The sequence below is a fragment of the Lissotriton helveticus genome, chromosome 11 (genome assembly GCF_964261635.1).
Source record: "Lissotriton helveticus chromosome 11, aLisHel1.1, whole genome shotgun sequence".
Lineage (NCBI taxonomy): Eukaryota > Metazoa > Chordata > Amphibia > Caudata > Salamandridae > Lissotriton > Lissotriton helveticus.
The window spans coordinates 1,128,134,443-1,128,154,181 of record NC_136072.1 but is presented as its reverse complement, the minus strand read 5'-3'; the positions used below and the strand labels follow the sequence as shown (position 1 = coordinate 1,128,154,181).

The 19,739-nt window shown below is 48.1% G+C and overlaps 1 protein-coding gene across 2 annotated transcripts in view; it reads right to left on the bottom strand.

The window, feature by feature from the left end:
• PI4KA (phosphatidylinositol 4-kinase alpha) overlaps positions 1 to 19,739 on the bottom strand; it is a 517,988-nt gene that overhangs the window by 391,813 nt on the left and 106,436 nt on the right. For both annotated transcript variants that reach the window (XM_078667865.1, XM_078667866.1), the window contains exons 11-12: positions 12,156 to 12,347; positions 2,341 to 2,441 (exon numbers count right to left, since the gene is read on the bottom strand). In XM_078667865.1, the coding sequence (XP_078523991.1) occupies positions 2,341 to 2,441; positions 12,156 to 12,347 (293 nt within the window). The remainder of the gene's footprint in view (positions 1 to 2,340; positions 2,442 to 12,155; positions 12,348 to 19,739) is intronic.

Below are 19,739 nucleotides of genomic sequence, written 5' to 3'. Positions count from 1 at the left end.
ACTTAGATCGAGGTTTAAAATTAGTAGTACAAGTTGTATTTATTTCTGTTGGGTTTTCTGACTCAGTAAGAGATTCACCGTTTTGTGTTTGTGTAGTTTCCATTTCCGCCAATTCCTCAATGAACTGCCTTTCTTGGGTATTAAACATTTGGTCTCCTTCAGTTTGTTCATTTGTAAAAGGTGTTTCAGGTGTTATTATTTCTTTACCGCTTTTTATCAGATGGTGTTTGCGCAGTTTTAGTTTCCTGATCCCTTTGTAAATATCCATTCGCGTTTTCGCGTAGTCGAAGGTACTTTCCGGGGCAAAGGACAACCCCAAGGACAGAAGTTGTAGTTCAGCAGAATTCAACGTTATGTCAGATAGATTTGTGACTGTAATTGCTGTTGGCGCCATCATTGTATTGGGGGATCCTATTTTCGGTTCCACCTGCGCGTTTGATATCTCCTTGTCGGTTCTCCTTTTCCTTGCCCGTCTCCTTTCTCTTCGTTTGCGGCTTTGGCTTTTGATTTTCCCGGCGGTTTTGATGTTTGGCGCTTTGGCCGAAGGATTTGTTTCTGTTCCTCGACTAAAAAATCAAGCTCTTCCACCATTGTTATATTTATTGGTACTCGTCCAGATCTTATCTCTTCAGAGTCACTTTCAATTGCTGAGCTTAAACTAGAGGTTGATGATCCTCCCTGCATATCTTGTCGGGAGTCTTGCTTTGCACCTCTTATGCCACTGAATTTTGAGATTTTCATGTTTTCATATTTTTTTGCGAAAGTGAAAATTCTGCCACACTCGTAATCGTTTTTGTCTCGGTGATACTTGTACGTTTTGCGCTCTCTTATTTTTTCTTCCTCTTTTTGAAGCCTATTGGTCATTTCCTGTCTTAGTTTATTTGCTTCCTCTGTTTGTCCCATGTTATTTATTTCTTCATTTAGCTCATCTATTTTTTCTTGTAATTTTGCGCGGTCCAATTCCGCGTATTTTACCAAAATTGTCATTAGCTTTCTCGATGACTCCAGATTGGCTTCCGCCCATTCTTTCAGCACACAAGGAAGTCTCTCAGTGATGGTGTCACGGAATGGACTACAACGGGAAACAGTTCACAAAGCCGACCTAAACCCTGAATAAAATACAAAATCATACGGACACAGTTTTCATGAACTAAACCACATAATGCTGGTGTTCATAAACTTCATTAATGAGCAGACTATTTTTTAACGGGTGAATCCACTGTCAGCGCAGAGGAATCGGGCAATCAACAGAATCATATTAACAACTCTTCTTCCCCAACTGTCTTTCATCCTCATGATATGAAAGGGCCACCCAGGAGCACAGAAACTGGCAATAAATGGTATATATATATATATATATATATATATATATATATATATATATATATATATATATATATATATATATATATATATATATATATATATATATATATATATATATATATATATATATATATATATATATATTTGCACCACAGTAGCTCTCCAACACAGTTCAGTATCCAAGAAATCAAAGGAGAAGAAGCAGAAGTAACTACCTAGAGTGGCTGCATTAAATGTTTGGAGGGAATGGAAGCTGCCAAATGAGAAGAGCGGTGTAGGCAAGAGAGACAAGTATTAGAATATGTATTTCTACAAGTATATTTCAATAATTTCAATACATTTTCGAAACCTGCAATGGCTGATCACTGAATTCATGCTACAGTTGTTAGGAACTCCCAGTTCTACCGGGCAGCCAGATTTTACTCCCCCACCACACTCTCTAAAATCTGCAGCCAACCTAAGCTCTGGAAGATAAAGTACTAAACTACTCATTTGGATGATTTTACGGGTGAAGCATGCAACTTAAAGTGTCAGAACGAAGCTGTAGTTCCATTGATGCAAGCTTCAGCAGCTAAGAAATTAGTGGCAAAGACAACATGTATGTTTCGACATATCCAGATACTTCCTTAGCGCTAACAGCCCTGACAAAATGATGCACCCTGAAAAAGGAGTAAAAACTAAAGTTATCATTAAAGAAAACAAGTTTTCAGATTATCAGATTCCTTATGAGCAAAACCGTTGTTTGTGATTTGCACTTTCACTACACATTGTTGTGTCTTGTCTGTAATTTCTTTAAAATTTCAAGGTAGGTCCCTGCCAAACACAGAGATGGTCTATACATTACCTACACAGGTTGCTCTTCAATGTTTTACTTCTTTCTAAAGAGTCGTTTTCAGCGAGTCAATGAGCCAATGTAGACAGGCCAAATACTAGTAGCAGTACATTTTCCAATAAAGACAAACCAATGACCCAGGCAGTTTGCAGAGCCGTGGACTCTGCTCTGCGCGTACTAACCTGGAGACAGCAGATCAGAAGTGGCATATGGGCAATTATGACCTTGCTGGATGTCTTGGACTGCAGTTTCTCAGACAGCTTGATGCAAAGGTTCTCAGCACCTGGTGCAAAAGAAGAGAAACGAAGAGTACGTTTGTGCGCACAGTAAAACCAATATAAACTGAAAATCAGGGATAAGCAAAAAGTGACACAATAATGCACATACACTCTAATGCATTTTTCTGACACACATGTGATTACACAAACATGAAAGCGAGCAAGTTACTTTGCTTCTGGTGGATACCCTAACTGCAGATTCCTCACCTTTAGGATATCTCCAGGCACCAGACTGGATCTGGAAGATCTTTAGAATAGCCCCTGCGCCCCGGTAGTTTGTGCAGTGCAGCTCTGCCTCTGCTCTACTCCATCCCGGAAGTGGGGTCTGGATCCACATTTAGGGCCACCCAAGTACACTGACGTCACTTTCTTTCTGTAAACCGTCTGCAGTTTGTAATGTGGAGCTCAAAAACCAACTGTTCATACCAGTGTGCAGATCTCTAAATTAAGACATTTGTAGATGGAAAAGTGTCCATTTCATAGAACGGGGAGATGAGGGATTTGCGGTTAGATAGACTACCCACCAGAAAGAGCATTACTAAAGGTAAGTAACTTGTTCCCCTGATGGATATTTCTAACTGCGGATTCCTTTAGAATAGATACCAAAGCAGTACCTTCCCGGTGGTAGGTCTATGAAATGACTTACAATACAAAGTCATGCAGGGTCGACCGGCCAAAATGTCCTTCAAGTCAGACCTAACTATCAAGGAAATAGTGTTTCGTGAACGTAAGAACTGATGCCTATGGAGCAGCTTGAAATTTCGAGGACAGGCGCTCGTCATGCCAGCTCAGTATGGCTCTGTTGGAGTAAGCCCTCAATCGACTGCCTCTTGGCCACCCCTAGAAAATCTTGATGCAGAGGAATATCCACTAGGATAAGGTTCCTCTTTGCACTGCCTTGCCTTTCTTTGCCCCAGAGATCACCACAAAGGCCTGATCTGCCTGATGTGACGAGCTGTAGTGATCACAATGAGGAAAACTGGCTTCGGAATCAGGAGATGCAGGGACAGCAATATAACCGTTCAAACAAGGTACAGGTAACGAAAGTAAGAACCAGATTAAGGTCTCCACTCAAAAGGATTTGGGATAAACATGTGGAGCAAACCTTAAAGGAACACATCACAATAGGCGATTTAAACAAAGATGGCTGGTCTAGTCACTACAAAAAGGCTGAAAGGGCCAACAGGTAACCTTTAACACTGCCCACTCCAAGTCCTTTCTGCGTCAAAGAAAAAACAAATAGTAACACATCCGAAAGTTTAGTCTGCAATAGGTCCACTTTATGGGTGCCATCCAAAGCCCCAAACTTGTTCCATCATCTGGCATAAACAGATTTCAGTCCCCTTTTGAGTTAATTAATTTCCTGTGCCCACCTCCAACTGATCTTCCTGCCAGGTGAAGAAATTAACTGCCACACCCAGAACATAGCAGAACATAACATATCTTGTTGGGGACTTGGTTCTATCCGTCTATTCTATTAACACTGGTTGGCTTGTGGATGTGTAACTATTGTGAACTTTCCTTTGGAGCTTTTGACCAAGTAATGGTACTTTTAACATTGTGTGAATGTGCTGTACTATGGTATTCTTATGTATTGTTATTTGGGTTGCAGCCCTGAAGAAGTCAATTGCTATATTTGGGCAAGACGAAACACGTGTTGGCTGCGTTTATTTCTTTTGAATTGGAGCAGAGTTCATTGGATTACGACTTGGAATAATGAATAAATCTATTTTGGAAACTGTGAAAAGAAACTGTGCCGCCTGAAACTAACATTTGAAGAAAGACTTTTCACTGACAATTTATTACTGACTTGAAGTGCTCAGAAGAACCTCTTAGTATCCACACCCAGAACATTGTCTCTGGAGCAGTGTTCACAACTCTTCACACCTAATTCTCGCCAAATACAGACTGGGCAGTCACTGGACTGCTAATGCAAATTAGCCTTCAGCAATTTCAAGCACAGGAAAGGTATCTTTCTAAACGTTACATCTCCAATATATTTAATAAAAATCCAAGCTCACCATTAGATTTGATTTTTATTAAATATAAAAATAAGTCTTTTAATACAGTCTGTAGCTAGTACAAGTCAAATGTTATAGGTTTAAATATGCAATTTATACTTTGACTTTTCCTATATACCACTTACAGCCTCACGAGTGACTGTCTCATCGCTGCTGTGAGCAGTCGCTCCCCTGGCTCCCTGCTAGAGAACTGGTTTCTGGTATCGTTATACTGCGCTTGAAATTCCTGCTCTGATACTTAGAACGCGATAATTGCACAGAGCTGCGCTTGGGATCTGGCTTCTTACTTTTAGCGCGTTATTTTGCACTGTAACGATTAGCTTTAAATGTGCCTCATTTTGTCTGCATAGATCAATTCTAATTGTTGCGCATTTAATTTGAGTGTGCCTTCATTGCTCTCTTCTGTGGCGCTTTACTGGTAGTGCTTGGCGCTTTGCTGCTCGTGCTTTACCACACGCCGCCATTTGGTGGTTGTTGTTTTTCCCTGCAAGCCCGTCCTCTAGAGCCCGCCCCGCCTCCCAGCTGAGCCCCCCTCCCACTGATTACATATAGCGCTCCCGTCCCCGGAAGCGCTGTGACTGTCTCATCGCTGCTGTGAGCAGTCGCTCCCCTGGCTCCCTGCTAGAGAACTGGTTTCTGGTATCGTTATACTGCGCTTGAAATTCCTGCTCTGATACTTAGAACGCGATAATTGCACAGAGCTGCGCTTGGGATCTGGCTTCTTACTTTTAGCGCGTTATTTTGCACTGTAACGATTAGCTTTAAATGTGCCTCATTTTGTCTGCATAGATCAATTGTAATTGTTGCGCATTTAATTTGAGTGTGCCTTCGTTGCTCTCTTCTGTGGCGCTTTACTGGTAGTGCTTGGCGCTTTGCTGCTCGTGCTTTACCACACGCCGCCATTTGGTGGTTGTTGTTTTTCCCTGCAAGCCCGTCCTCTAGAGCCCGCCCCGCCTCCCAGCTGAGCCCCCCTCGCCCCTCCCCCTCCCCCCCACCCATTTATGTCAGACGCACCCGCGCGCAGCGTTTACGCGCAGCGACCGCGCCCAATCCGCGCCGAAGGTGCGCCAAAGGTAAGCCCGTCTACGCCCGTCCGCGCCTGGACCGCGCCCAGCGCCAGACCCCCTGGCCCTCGTACCCCCCACCCCACCCGCATTACATACACCGCCTCCACCCTCCTAGCCCTAAACCCCGGCTGCCCCCCCAACTGCGTCCAAGCCGCTCCCGGACACATCCATGGACCCTTCTCTTGCCTCTCCTGCAAGTTCGACGGCACAAAGAACAACCCCTCACCCACGAACACAAAACAGTTGTCTGACACCAAACACCTACAATGCATCCTGCTCAACACCCTCGACCTCTGGAATCTGCTTGACACCATCTCTCCAGACGTCGCCTTCCTAACTGAAACATGGATGAACGCCACATCAGCCCCAGATATCACCACTGCCATCCCGGAAGGCTATAAGATCATCCGTAAGGACCGTACCGACCAAACAGGAGGAGGCATCGCTATCGTCCATAAGAATTCCATCCGCATCTCAACCAGCTCTGACGTCAATCTCGCCAACTCTGAGCACCTTCATTTCCTGATCCACATCGACCCCAAGACCACACTCAGAGGCACCCTCCTCTACAGGCCACCAGGTCCCCGGGCACAATTCAGTGAGGACATCACGGACTTCATCACCCCACACGCCCTCCCCTCCGAGGATTACATTCTTCTGGGAGACCTCAACTTTCACCTTGAAAAAAATAATGACCGCAACACCACCACCCTTCTGGACAACCTCACCAACCTCGGACTCAAACAACTTGTCACTACCCCCACCCATATCGCAGGTCACACACTTGACCCTATCTTCACTTCCAGCAAACATATCTCCTTCAGCCACACCACAGCTCTCCTCTGGACGGATCACAGCTGCGTTCACTTTACCTACAACAAGACCACTTCCAACAACCATCCTCAACCCACTCTGCGAAGAAACTGGAACAAAATCACCATCGACCAGATCTCCTCATCACTTCTTCAAAATCCCCCCGCCCACTCCTCAAACCCTGACCAAGCAGCCATTAACCTCACCCAATGGCTCTCCAACAGCGCAGACACCCTAGCACCATTGAAAAAACATCAAATCAAACTAGGCAGCAAGAAGACCTCCTGGTTCAACGATGATCTTAAGAAATCCAAGAAACTCTGCCGCTCCCTTGAGAAGGCCTGGAAAAAAGACCCAAACACCAGCACCAAGGACGCCTTCAAAAATGCCACCCGTATACACCACCAACTAATCCGGTCTGCCAAGATAGCCGCTTTCAAGGACCGACTAGATAGCAACGCCCACAACAGCAAGGAACTATTCAACATCGTCAAGGAATTTACCAACCCCTCAGCCAACTCCAACGACATCAGCCCCTCTCAAGCCCTCTGCGACTCCCTAGCCTCATTCTTCCACAACAAGATTGCAGACATCCACAACAGCTTTGACAACCGACCCGAACTCCAACCCACCCTACCCTCTGCAGTACCCCCACCCCCCTTGAACATCCTCAATTACTGGAACCCAATCTCCACTGAGGACACCATCCGCCTGATGAACTCCATCCACTCTGGATCCCCCACAGACCCTTGCCCTCACCACATCTTCAACAAAGCAGATTCCATCATAGCACCACATCTCCGAGACGTCATCAACTGCTCCCTCAACTCCGCCATCTTTCCGGAAAGTTGGAAACATGCCGAACTCAGCGCCCTTCTGAAGAAACCCACAGCTGACCCCACCGAACTCAAAAACTACCGCCCCATCTCGCTCCTCCCATTCCCGGCCAAAGTCATTGAGAAAGCTGTCAACAACCAACTTGCCGCCTTCCTCGAGACCAACAAATCCCTCGACTCCTCTCAGTCCGGCTTCCGAGCCAAACACAGCACTGAGACCGCACTCATCGCAGCAACAGACGACATCCGTAATCTGCTAGACAACGGAGACACAGTCGCCCTCATCCTCCTCGACCTCTCCGCAGCCTTTGACACAGTTTGTCATAGCACCTTAATACAACGCCTCAGTAACATCGGAATCCAAGGAAAAGCACTGGAATGGATCACCTTGTTCCTTGCCGGAAGAACTCAGAGAGTTCGCCTTCCCCCATTCAAATCAGAAGCCACCGAAGTCATATGCGGCGTGCCACAGGGTTCTTCACTCAGCCCCACCCTCTTCAACGTATACATGAGCCCCCTTGCAGCCATAGCTCGCCAACACAACCTCAACATCATCTCCTACGCTGATGACACTCAACTGATCCTATCACTCACCAGAGACCCTAACACCGCCAAAACCAACCTACATGAAGGAATGAAAGAAGTAGCCGAGTGGATGAAGCACAGCCGTCTGAAACTGAACTCAGACAAAACTGAAGTCCTTATCCTAGGCACCTCCCCCTCCGCCTGGGATGACTCGTGGTGGCCAGAGTCCCTTGGAAAAGCACCCATCCCGACGGACCACGCACGGAACTTAGGGGTCATCCTGGACTCCTCACTCTCTATGAACAGACAAGTCAACGCCGTCTCATCTTCTTGCTTCAATATTCTTCGCATGCTCAAAAAAACATTTCGCTGGATCCCCACCGAAACTAGAAAAACGGTCACCCACGCACTGGTCACGAGCCGCCTGGACTACGGCAACACCCCATACGCCGGTACCACCGCAAAACTCCAGAAAAAACTCCAACGCATCCAGAACGCATCAGCCAGACTCATACTAGACATCCCGCGCAAAGACCTCATCTCTGGACACCTGAAAAACCTCCACTGGCTCCCCGTTAACAAGAGGATTACTTTCCGCCTCCTAACCCACGCACACAAATCACTCTACGAACTTGGACCCGAATGCCTCAACTCACGACTTTCCTTCTACACCCCCTCCCGTCACCTACGATCCTCCAACCAAGCCCTCGCAACTGTACCCCGCATCAACAAAACCACCATGGGAGGCAGATCCTTCTCCTACCTGGCAGCTAAAACCTGGAACTCACTTCCCACTCACCTTCGCCTCACTCAGAACCACCTTACATTCAGAAAACAACTTAAAACCTGGATATTCGACAATTAATTCCCCACCCTTCCTCAAGCGCCTTGAAACCCTCTGGGTATGTAGCGCGCTATATAAATCTCTTGACTTGACTTGACTTGACTTGACGAGTGACAAAATGTCGCTTTACACCTAGTCACTGGGGAAACATGAAATCTGTAATGTCACACATGTTCTACTCTTAAATATTATCACCCTACCTTGTGTGTGCTTGGGGTGACTTACTTAATATTTACAAACAGGTTGACCTATGTGTCAAAAGGGGTTATTTTGACAGGGACGGGAAGCAGGGTTCAAGCTGCTACAGTCAGGCTACACATTGTAGACCTGAAACCATATTTTTCACTGCAATGTGGTGGCTGGCACAATAGGTGGTCGAGTCCACAAGTGGCATTTAACTTTCAGTCCATGGGTGTATATCCAGACCATATGCTATGGCCTTTTAGGAAAAGTTAAATGTGCCAATCAGGTTTTAAGCCAATTTTCACGTTTTAGGCTCAGAGAAGATACTCTAGATACTGTATAGCAGTTTCCCAGTGCTAGAGTTCAATACTGCCTGCGAGTCCCAAGAGAATGAAAACTAGGGTGACCCTCAAAAAAGGGATCACATTGCAACACAATCTGACAAGTTCCCCTGGTGCTGGATCTACTGAGACTTCATATACTTCTGTAAGGTGTGCCGTCTGCAAAGAACAGCGAGCAGGATGCTGGGGGCCGGTAGGCCAAGAAGTATCAGAGCCATCCTCACTGAAACCCAGTACAGAGGCCGAAACATAAGAAACATAGCCCAAATGTGATGGAGTTGTTGATCTGGAGATGTGGCCTAGAAGCGCAAGATGGCTCTGTTGAAAGGGAGCTTCTGCAAAGCAGTTAGTTATGATATCGGCAGGTTGATCGTGAATCCCAGCGATATAAAAAGAGTTGCCGTCAGGTGGAGGTGGCCTACGACAGACTCTGGCTAGCCTGCCCTCATCTATCAGCCATTGAAATAGGGGAAGAATGGTGCCCGAATTCCAAAGATGAACAGTGAGCTCCACCATCACCCGAAGGGCACTGGTGAGGCCGAAAGGGAGCACGGCAAACTGAAAATGCTTGTGGTCCACCTTGAATTGCAGGTAGCATCTGTGGATGTACAGGACGGGGACATGAAAATCAGAATCCTGCAGGTCCAATGCCACCCCTAGTCCCTGGGATCATGGTCGATGGAACATGGGCCAGCATGAGCATCTTGAATTTGTCCTTCTGCTGGAAAGAACTGAGGGGGTCAAAGGGCTAGAATGGGACAGAGGTCTCAAACATTGTTTGGCACCAGGAAATATCAGCAGTAACCCCAAGTTCCAATATCCAAGGATGGAACCATATAGATAACTACTTTGCCCAAATGAGTCTGCACATCCCTCAGTAAAATGGACAAATGATCCTCCAAATGTTGCTCTGATGAGGGTGGGAGATGCAGAGGGAATGGAAATGAATGGCAGGGAACAGCCTTGTTGGACTATCTACAGGACCCATGTGTCAGATGTAATCATTTGCCACCTTTGGAGAAAATGTCTGATCCTGCCTCCCACGGGTGGTCATGTGTCACTAAGGGTAAAATAAAGTGGCTAGGGGGTTGCTGCCAGAGGGGTTGAGTCAATCAATCCATCAATCAACGGCTTGTAAAGCACAAATACTAACATGTAAGGGTCTCAAGGTGCTGAGTATTGGTAGGTCCTCTGTCCCTACAAGACTGGGTGTTATCTGTTGGATCCCTTACCCTGAAAGGACAAGGGGGAACATCTGTGATGACGTGTTTATTACCTGTCTGTTTACTGATGGGCAAGAGAAAGGTTTGTTGCAAGTGCCCACCAGGGTGTTGGTTAGAGCCTGGTTGAAGGGCAGTAAGCGTTATGATGGGAATTATCTGGGCAGTAACACCACTGTAAGGAGACTGCTTTTTACGTCAATGGAAAGTAACTGTACATCCAAAATGTCTGTCGCCCATCTGATGGCAACGGAAAACAACGCAGATTCCTGAGTGGAAGGGCTGGATGTGAAATCAGCCCCTTGTCAGGGGAAGTGTTCAGCCCACTAGTCTCTTACATAAAAACGATCATCATCATATTGAGGGACAAACTCATCACAACCATCATCGCCAAAAGATGATCTACTACAGTCAGAGTCCGATTCAAAAAGCTGGTGGAGCACTGGAAAGCGGTTCCTTGGCAAAGATAATGTTCTGTCTGGGTCAGAATGATTGGGGCTGGGCACATCAGAACTGTACCAGAATGCGGCATCGGCTAAGGTAGAGAGGGATTCAGTTCAGAATAAGAAAGAACAATACGATTGTCATCTCCTTCCAGCAGTGGTCCATCGTCAACACAGTAGAAAGGATTGTGGTGCCAGGCATAGATTTGGCTTCAAAATCGAAGCTGAACCCAAAGTAAGTTCACGAAGCACTGACTGCGCCATGGGTGGACCTGCCGGCAGTAACCTGACTGGAGGCCTCTGCAAATACATGGGACCCAAAGGTGTGCTAGAGGGAGCTGTTAGGATACCAAGAATACTGAGCATGGCCTCCTTGAATTCCTCAATGTGTTGCAGCATCACAGACGCACCCAGAAATTCAGAGTGTATCTAGACCAGCTGTGGAATTGCCTCCTCCAGGCCGGGTGCACCATGGCGTTTTAGGATGAGACATCTTCCCTTGAACACTCCAATATTGTGAAAAAAAGCTAATAAATTGACAAGAAAAGGTAGGAGGTAGCCCTGGATCTTCATACGAAGGCACGAAATGAAAGGGCATGAAATTTCCATGCTTGGGTGGTGCCTACATGCGGTAACAGTTGTCCCTTCCAGGACGAAGCAGAGTCAACACAGAGCTGCACGCCGCCACCTACTTGCATGCAAGGGCATGCTAAAAATCTTCCAGATCCAATCTGGCACCTGAAGACGCTCTAAGGATGAGGAATCTGCAGTTACAAGCATCCAACATAAACACAATGACACACTTGTGATGCTTATACAATGAAATATACAGACAGCGACAAAATGGACGATGTTACACTGTAATGCATTTTACCATGCATACAGTGGCAGCCAAGCATATTCAGTGACATTCAGAAAAGTTTACTTGATGCTCTGATATGATGTATGTAAGTACTATGACATGTACATAGTGTGTCACGCACAGTGACACACGCTACAGTGCCACCTACCACAATGCAGCTTACGCAAATAAACACATGTAGTCACAAAGAAATACCGTAACAAACATAATAAGATAAATAGTAAAAACAAGCATACAAAAAGTAGCACCAAATCACAGAACAAAATTCACAGTCCGGACTCTATACAATGTCAAAATGGCATGTACTGAAATAATGATCAGTGCAATGAGGCAGGCAACAAAGAAAGAACTGTTCAGTGCTATCAGAAAACAGGAACACCAGAGGAGTGTTCAACAGCGAGAGCTCAAAAAAGACTTAACACTAGGTTTGGTATGCAAAAACAAGAGTTCAGGTTCTTGATGCTCAGAATAGTGTCTTTGTGTGAAAGGAATGTAAATCTGCAGCTAAATAAATGAAGATGATAACAGTCTCCGTTTTGGAAAGGACCAACCCAGCATGGTTACCTTGCTCATCCTTGGCAGCCCACACCATCAGATCCACACAGGCAGCGTTAGCTTGACAGCGCAGTTTCAGGGGACCCAGCTCGCTGTGTAGTCGGTCTACGTCATGCAGGATCTTTTGCAGCTCGGCCTGACTGCAGTTGAACTGCTCCAGCACAAAGTCATGGATCTCTTTAACAAAGGATGTTCCAAGGTCTGGAGAGGAAAAAGGACACAGTTAAAACCCAAACAGAAGTCAGTTAAGGTCACCTCGAAATGTAGACCAGTGTTTATGTGTCAATCCTAACTAGAAATATCAATCAGTTGATAACCAACAGATTGCAAAGCTTAGTTTTAATTGATAGACATTATGGTGTTCAGGAAATTACCTGTGTAAAAATAACCCCAAGTGCCAGACTGGTACAAGATAAGTGGTTCACTTTTGATTAATGTGTACTAGAGACATTGAGGCAACACCAGGAGGGGAGCTAAAAGGTTCTTGACATACAGTAAAGCACCCAGCCCATAAAGGCACCTCAGCAATGAAGTCGGTTTGGCCAGGGCTCCGCTCAGCACATAGGCACAAGACAGAGTAAACAGATAACAAGCATTGGCATAGCCAAAAGGTCTAGCTTTTTAGACCCTATAAGTATTTAGTTATGCAGCAGAATATCCTTGGTGCAACAACACCAACTGTTGCATGGATAAACACTTATAAGGTCCCAAATGCGAGACCTATTGGTTATGCCAATATGGTGACCTGACCTGACCTCGTCAGAGCCGGTCGCTCCACCCGCCGCGTGACTCCTCCTGCGTGCGCCGGTCCCCCCTACTTCCGCCGCCTGCTCGCCGCTGCCCCTGCGGCTTAGGTGCCTCTTGGTTCTGTTTTTCTGCATTTTTTGTGCCAATACTTGTGCTATTTCCTCACTGTTGTGCCCCTGTTTATTTTTCTGCTATTTGTGATTCTCTGCCGCCTTTTTCTTCCCACTGTTCTACCCTGCTCCCTGCCGCTGCTCACCCGCGGCCCCACCCCCTTCTTCCTTCTGTACCCTCTCCCCTTCTCATTCGCCACCCCGCTCCCGCCTCCCAGCTGCGCCTCCCTCCCACTTCGCCATTTATGGGGGAGTCTGCGCATACGCGCAGCGGCCACGCGCAGCGGCGTGCCGATTGCGCACCAAGGGCGCGCCAAAGGCAAGCCCGTCTACGCCCGTCCACGCCTGGACCGCGCCCAGCGCCATACCCCCTGGTCCTCGACGATGCCAGCCCACCCGACGGACCTACAACGCCGCCACCCTCGACGCACTCAACGCCGGCCGGAACCCAGCCTGCTACCGAGCCTAAACCGAAAGTCACCCATGGACCCTTCACCTGCCAAGCCTGCAAATTCACCTGCCTCCAAACATGCACCGCACCCGCCAAGCCAAGCTCCAGCAACAACCACCTCAAGTGCATCCTGCTCAACACCCGCTCCGTCCACAGGCACGCCGTCGAACTTTGGAACCTCCTCGACACATCACCACCAGACGTCGCCTTCCTCACCGAAACCTGGATGAACGCCTCCTCAGCCCCCGACTTCGCCATAGCCATCCCGGAGGGCTACAGGATCACCCGGAGGGATCGCATCAACCAAACAGGAGGAGGCATCGCCATCGTCCACAGAAACACCATCCGCATCATGACCAACTCCTACGACACCCTCACCGCCGCCGAGCACCTCCACTTCCAGATACACACCGACCCCAAGACCACCCTCAGAGGCACCCTCATCTACAGACCCCCGGGACCACGCACACAATTCAGCGAAGTCATCGCAGACTTCATCAGTCTGCACGCCCTCACCTCCACAGACTACATCCTCCTAGGGGACCTCAACTTCCACCTGGAGAACAACAAGGACCACAACACCACCGCCCTGCTGGATTACCTCGCCAACCTCGGACTCAAGCAACTGGTGAACATCCCCACCCACTACGCCGGCCACACGCTCGACCCCATCTTCTCCTCCAGCAAGCACATCTCCTTCAGCCACTCAACCGGACTACACTGGACAGACCACAGCTGCGTCCACTTCAACTTCAGGAAAACCACGACCCACCACCACCCCCAACAGGCTCCCCGCAGAAGCTGGAGCAAGATCACCACCGACTAGCTCACCACCGCCCTCAGCCAGAACCCCCCCGCCAACACGACGGACCCCAACGAAGCAGCCCGCAACCTCACACAGTGGCTCACCAACTGCGCCGACGAACTCGCACCACTGAAGAATCCTCCCAGCAGACCCGGCAGCAGGAAAGCCTCGTGGTTTACCAATGACCGCAAGAACTCCAAGAAAACCTGCCGCACCCTCGAGAAAGCGAGAAAACAGCAGAACACATGACCGCCCTCAAGAACGCCACCCGCAAACACCACCAGCTGATCCGCACCACCAAGAAAACAACATTCAAAGAACAACTGGACAACAACACCCACAACAGCAAGGAACTCTTCAGCATCGTCAAAGAGCTCTCCAACCCCAGCGCCTGCAACAACGACATCACTCCCTCGCAAGACCTCTGCGACTCACTCGCCTCGTTCTTCCACCGCAAGATCGCCGACATACACAACAGCTTCAGTGCACTGACCATGGACCCAACCACCGAACCAACGCCGCCCACCACCACCCTCCGCACCTTGACCCCGGTCAGCACCGAAGACACCACCCGCCTGATGAACACCATCACTCCGGATCCCCTACCGACCCTTGCCCACACCACATCTTCAACAAAGCCGACTCCATCATTGCACCCCAACTCCGGAACATCAACAGCTCCTTCGCATCCGCCACCTTCCCGGAGAGCTGGAAACATGCCGAGCTGAGGGCCCTCCTGAAGAAACCCACCGCGGACCCCACGGACCTCAAGAACTTCCGTCCCATCTCGCTCCTCCCCTTTCCAGCCAAAGTCATCGAGAAGACAGTCAACAGACAACTCTCTGACTTCCTCGAGACCAACGGATCCCTCGACCCCTCACAGTCCGGGTTCCGAGCAAACCACAGCACCGAGACCGCCCTCATCGCAGCCACCGACTACATCAGGTCCCTGCTAGACAACCGAGACACTGCTGCCCTCATCCTCCTGGACCTCTGAGCAGCCTTCGACACCGTATGCCACCGCACCCTGATACAGCGCCTCAGCAACACCGGAATCCAAGGAGCGGCCCTGGAGTGGATCATCTCATTCCTCGACGGAAGAACCCAGAGAGTCCGCCTCCCCCCGTTCCGATCCCCGGCCACCGACGTCATCTGTGGCGTTCCGCAAGGATCCTCACTCAGCCCCACCCTCTTCAACATCTACATGAGCCCCCTCGTAGCCATCGCACACCAAAACAACCTCAGCATCATCTCCTACGCCGACGACACCCAGCTGATCCTCTCTCTCACCAACGACCCCGCCACCGCCAAAGCCAACCTACAAGAAGGAATGAAAGACGTCGCGGAATGGATGAAGATCAGCCGTCTGAAACTGAACTCAGACAAGACGGAAGTCCTCATCCTCGGACCATCTCCCTCCGCCTGGGACGACTCCTGGTGGCCCCCTGCCCTGGGCACCGCCCCCAAGCCAACGGACCACGCACGCAACCTGGGCTTCATCCTGGACTCCTCCCTCACGATGACCAAGAAAGTCAACGCCGTCTCGTCATCCTGCTTCAACACCCTGCGCATGCTCCGAAAGATCTTCCGATGGATCCCCACCGAAACCAGGAAGACGGTCACCCAGGCCCTCGTCACCAGCCGTCTGGACTACGGGAACACCCTCTACGCTGGAAACACAGCCAAACTCCAGAAAGACTCCAGCGCATTCAGAACGCCTCAGCACGACTCATCCTGGACATCCCTTGCCACAGCCACATCTCTGCCCACCTGAAAGACCTGCACTGGCTCCCCGTCAACAAGAGGATCACGCTCAGACTCCTCACCCACGCACACAAGGCTCTCCACGACACGGGCCGAAGTACCTCAACAGCCGACTCACATTCTACACACCCACCCGCCAGCTCCGTTCCGCCAGCCTCGCCCTCGCCTCCGTCCCATGAATCCGCAAATCCACAGTCTGAGGAAGATCCTTCTCCTACCTGGCAGCCAAGACATGGAACTCCCTCCCCACCCACCTACGGCTGACCCTGGACCATCTCTCCTTCAGGAAACAACTCAAGACCTGGCTGTTCGAGCAGTAGCGACCCCCCCCCCCTCCTCAGCGCCTTGAGCCCCTAACAGGTGAGTAGCGCGCTATACAAATTCTACTGATTGATTGATTGATTGCCAATGCTTGTTTTTTTTTAACAAACGGAGAGAAAAAGTTCCCTTCAGGTGAAGTATATTTTGGGAGTGGGGCAAAATGTAAAGCCAGACTCTTTTTAGCATTAGTAGTTTCAATTCAGACTTGGTCTGAATGAGAGCAGAAGTTGTCAAGTACGGTACAAGTAGGGATGGTTTATTCAACTGAGGATTTCAGCACAAGAAAAAGTGTTGCGATCCCGTAGTAAATCAAAGAGAAATACGAAAACCATTAGCGTACTGTAATCCATGAAAGTTGTGTGTTGGGAGCAATTAAATTAGGCCCCATACCAATTTGTATAGTTGGTAGGTATTGACAAGCAGAGTAAATACGTAGTCGTGCACGGAAGAGACTACAAAGTTTGAGACCAATAAGTTATTACAAAGGGCCAGTGCTTGACCACAAAAAGTCGCCTGGGGAGTAGTAAAATGAGGTAGGGTTATCAGCAGGCTGAAGAATAATTAACAACAGCAAATTTAAAGAACTGAGTGGAAAGTACTAGATCAAATGTGTGGTGCAGAGTAAGGTATAACGGCTGGTCGGTTACAGTGGTGTAAATATATACTACAGGGACCTGTGCAACGGAATTCTCTGGAGAGCAGATGTATCACAGTAGTACCAAGTGGTCCTCCGTCTACTGAATGAAGCAAGGATTGCAGGAAAGCCTACCAGGAAGTTGGAAGTACACATGAGAGAATATTATGATCTCAACTTAATTATGTAAATAAGACGCCACCTTTTAAAAGGAGCATCAGCTTTATTGAGCATAAAATTATATAAAGCTTCAGATGAAGCTGTGTCCTTGGGAATCAATGTATATTTTTAAGTACGGCAATAAGTTTTGATTTTTTTGAAAATGACGATACGCCTAATATTCTGCAAGCCATCCTAAACCATTGGTCCGCAGTGTCATTCGGGTTTCTGCGTACTACAGAATTGGGTTATTGGATAGCCCACTTTAGCCTCTAGCTATTTCAGCTAACATTGCTTCGAATTTGAATCTTGCTAACTGATGTGCCAAGTTGGCCAATTTGCAACAGAAGCTGCATACAATTACACTATAGGACCAGCCCGAATTCCAAAGCTGAATGGATTAAGCCCATTAAACTGAAGGCCCCTCCCTCGATATACAAAGAAAGCAGACTAATGAAGGCAGGCATAGCATACGTTAGCCAAAGTAACGAAAGGACGAGCTCGCTCAAGTGTGGTTTGTAGGCAGCATTTTGAATGCTTAGTTTACAAGGATTCATAAAGGGGGTGGTGATGGACAGAGTATCTGAATTAAGCAGAACACTCCTACCCAGTCAAAAGATCAGGGCTTGATCCATCACCGTTTTTTAGCTCACTGCACCATCCCAGCTCAGAACCTGGCTACATGCAAATTAGTCTGACCCTGGCCCAGTGCATCATGGGAACAGGGCAGACCAAACTACCAAGCCAATTCTGTACTGGAAAGGAAAAAAGCTTCCGGGGACCGGTTTCTGGCATTACAGCCGTCTTCGGCCTGGCTTGCTTGAATCCTGATGGTGCAGTGAGCAAGGGACTCACATCTGAGTATACCCTTCCACACTTGTGGTGGCCAAAACGATTCATAAAGGGGGTGGTGATGGACAGAGTATCTGAATTAAGCAGAACACTCCTACCCAGTCAAAAGATCAGGGCTTGATCCATCACCGTTTTTTAGCTCACTGCACCATCCCAGCTCAGAACCTGGCTACATGCAAATTAGTCTGACCCTGGCTCAGTGCAGCATGGGAACAGGGCAGACCAAACTACCAAGCCAATTCTTTACTGGAAAGGAAAAAAGCTTCCGGGGACCGGTTTCTGGCATTACAGCCGTCTTCGGCCCGGCTTGCTTGAATCCTGATGGTGCAGTGAGCAAGGGACTCACATCTGAGTATACCCTTCCACACTTGTGGTGGCCAAAACGATTCATAAAGGGGGTGGTGATGGACAGAGTATCTGAATTAAGCAGAACACTCCTACCCAGTCAAAAGATCAGGGCTTGATCCATCACCGATTTTTAGCTCACTGCATCATCCCAGCTCAGAACCTGGCTACATGCCAATTCCAATTCCAATTCCAAAAATTCTTTATTTCGGTCATATAGACCATAAAAGAGACAGTAAAAAACAACACATACAATAAAATACACATTATATTTAAGAGAAATACATGTTATAAAATACTCCATCCCGGCGTAGGAATAATTAAGACACTAAAAGTTCAAGAGGGTTCAGCAGATATTTTTTTTTCCCTGATCAACCATATAGCCATAAGAAATTTAGAGACGGCAAACACAATGTGACCCAAGGTACTGGTTTTCAGAATCCTGTATGCCTGTGCATACTCTCTGAACCCTAGGTTCTTACAAAGTGGTGCTATCCAGCGTTTCCTGGGCCTTTGGTAGGCGAGGCACACAAACAGAATGTGAAGGTCGTCTTCCAAGTGGGTTTTACAGCAGGGACAAGATTTATCGGCCGTGTTAGACCACTTGGATGTGAAAGTTTTAGTAGGCAGTGTGCCAAGCCTCCATTGGACAAAGAGTTTTCTCGCCAGGATGGGAAAAATAAAATCCATAAAAGGTTCAAAAGTGTATGAATTTTTGGATTCTAAAAATCACAAAGTGAGGGTGCCACTGTGTTGAGCGTTTACCAAAAGTGCAAGGGACCTATCCTTAAAAATTTTTGACAGGGCTTTGCGCGAGATTGCTTGACAGCCTCGCGCTGGGTCCTCCCAAAGGTCACGGAGATTCATTGCAATCAGTTCGTTTTTCACAGAGACAAGCCAAGGAATTTTTCCACCACAATTGAGGCTCATGACGTGGGTAAGGTCCTCCCTATAATGGTGCAGTTCATTCGTAGACCAGAGCCTGTGCCAGAACTTCACTGGTTTGGACACAAGCTCCTCTGCAATAGGGGGGAGCCCCAGGTCCATTCTCAAGGGCAAAAGTGGCGTTGCACGTGGAAGAGCCAGTAAGCGCCTTAAAAAACTGTTTTCAACTGTTGACAAGTCCTTCGCCGCTTTATGCCCCCAAAGTTCACTGCCATAAATGGCCGCTGCCTTGGCCTGGGACCTGTAAGTTTCGAGGGCCGGGCTCACAGGCTTAAAGGACGAAGAATTGGCCACCTTCAGAATTGCACCGGTCAGTTGAGACAGTTTTACCCTTGAGCGTACTATCTGATGGTCCCAAGATAAGTTTTCCTGTAATGTTACCCCCAGATATATGAAGGTGGACACCCTCTCGAGGCTAACCGTCCCCAGGGTAGGATTAGGCCTTGTTTTAGTGGGTGGA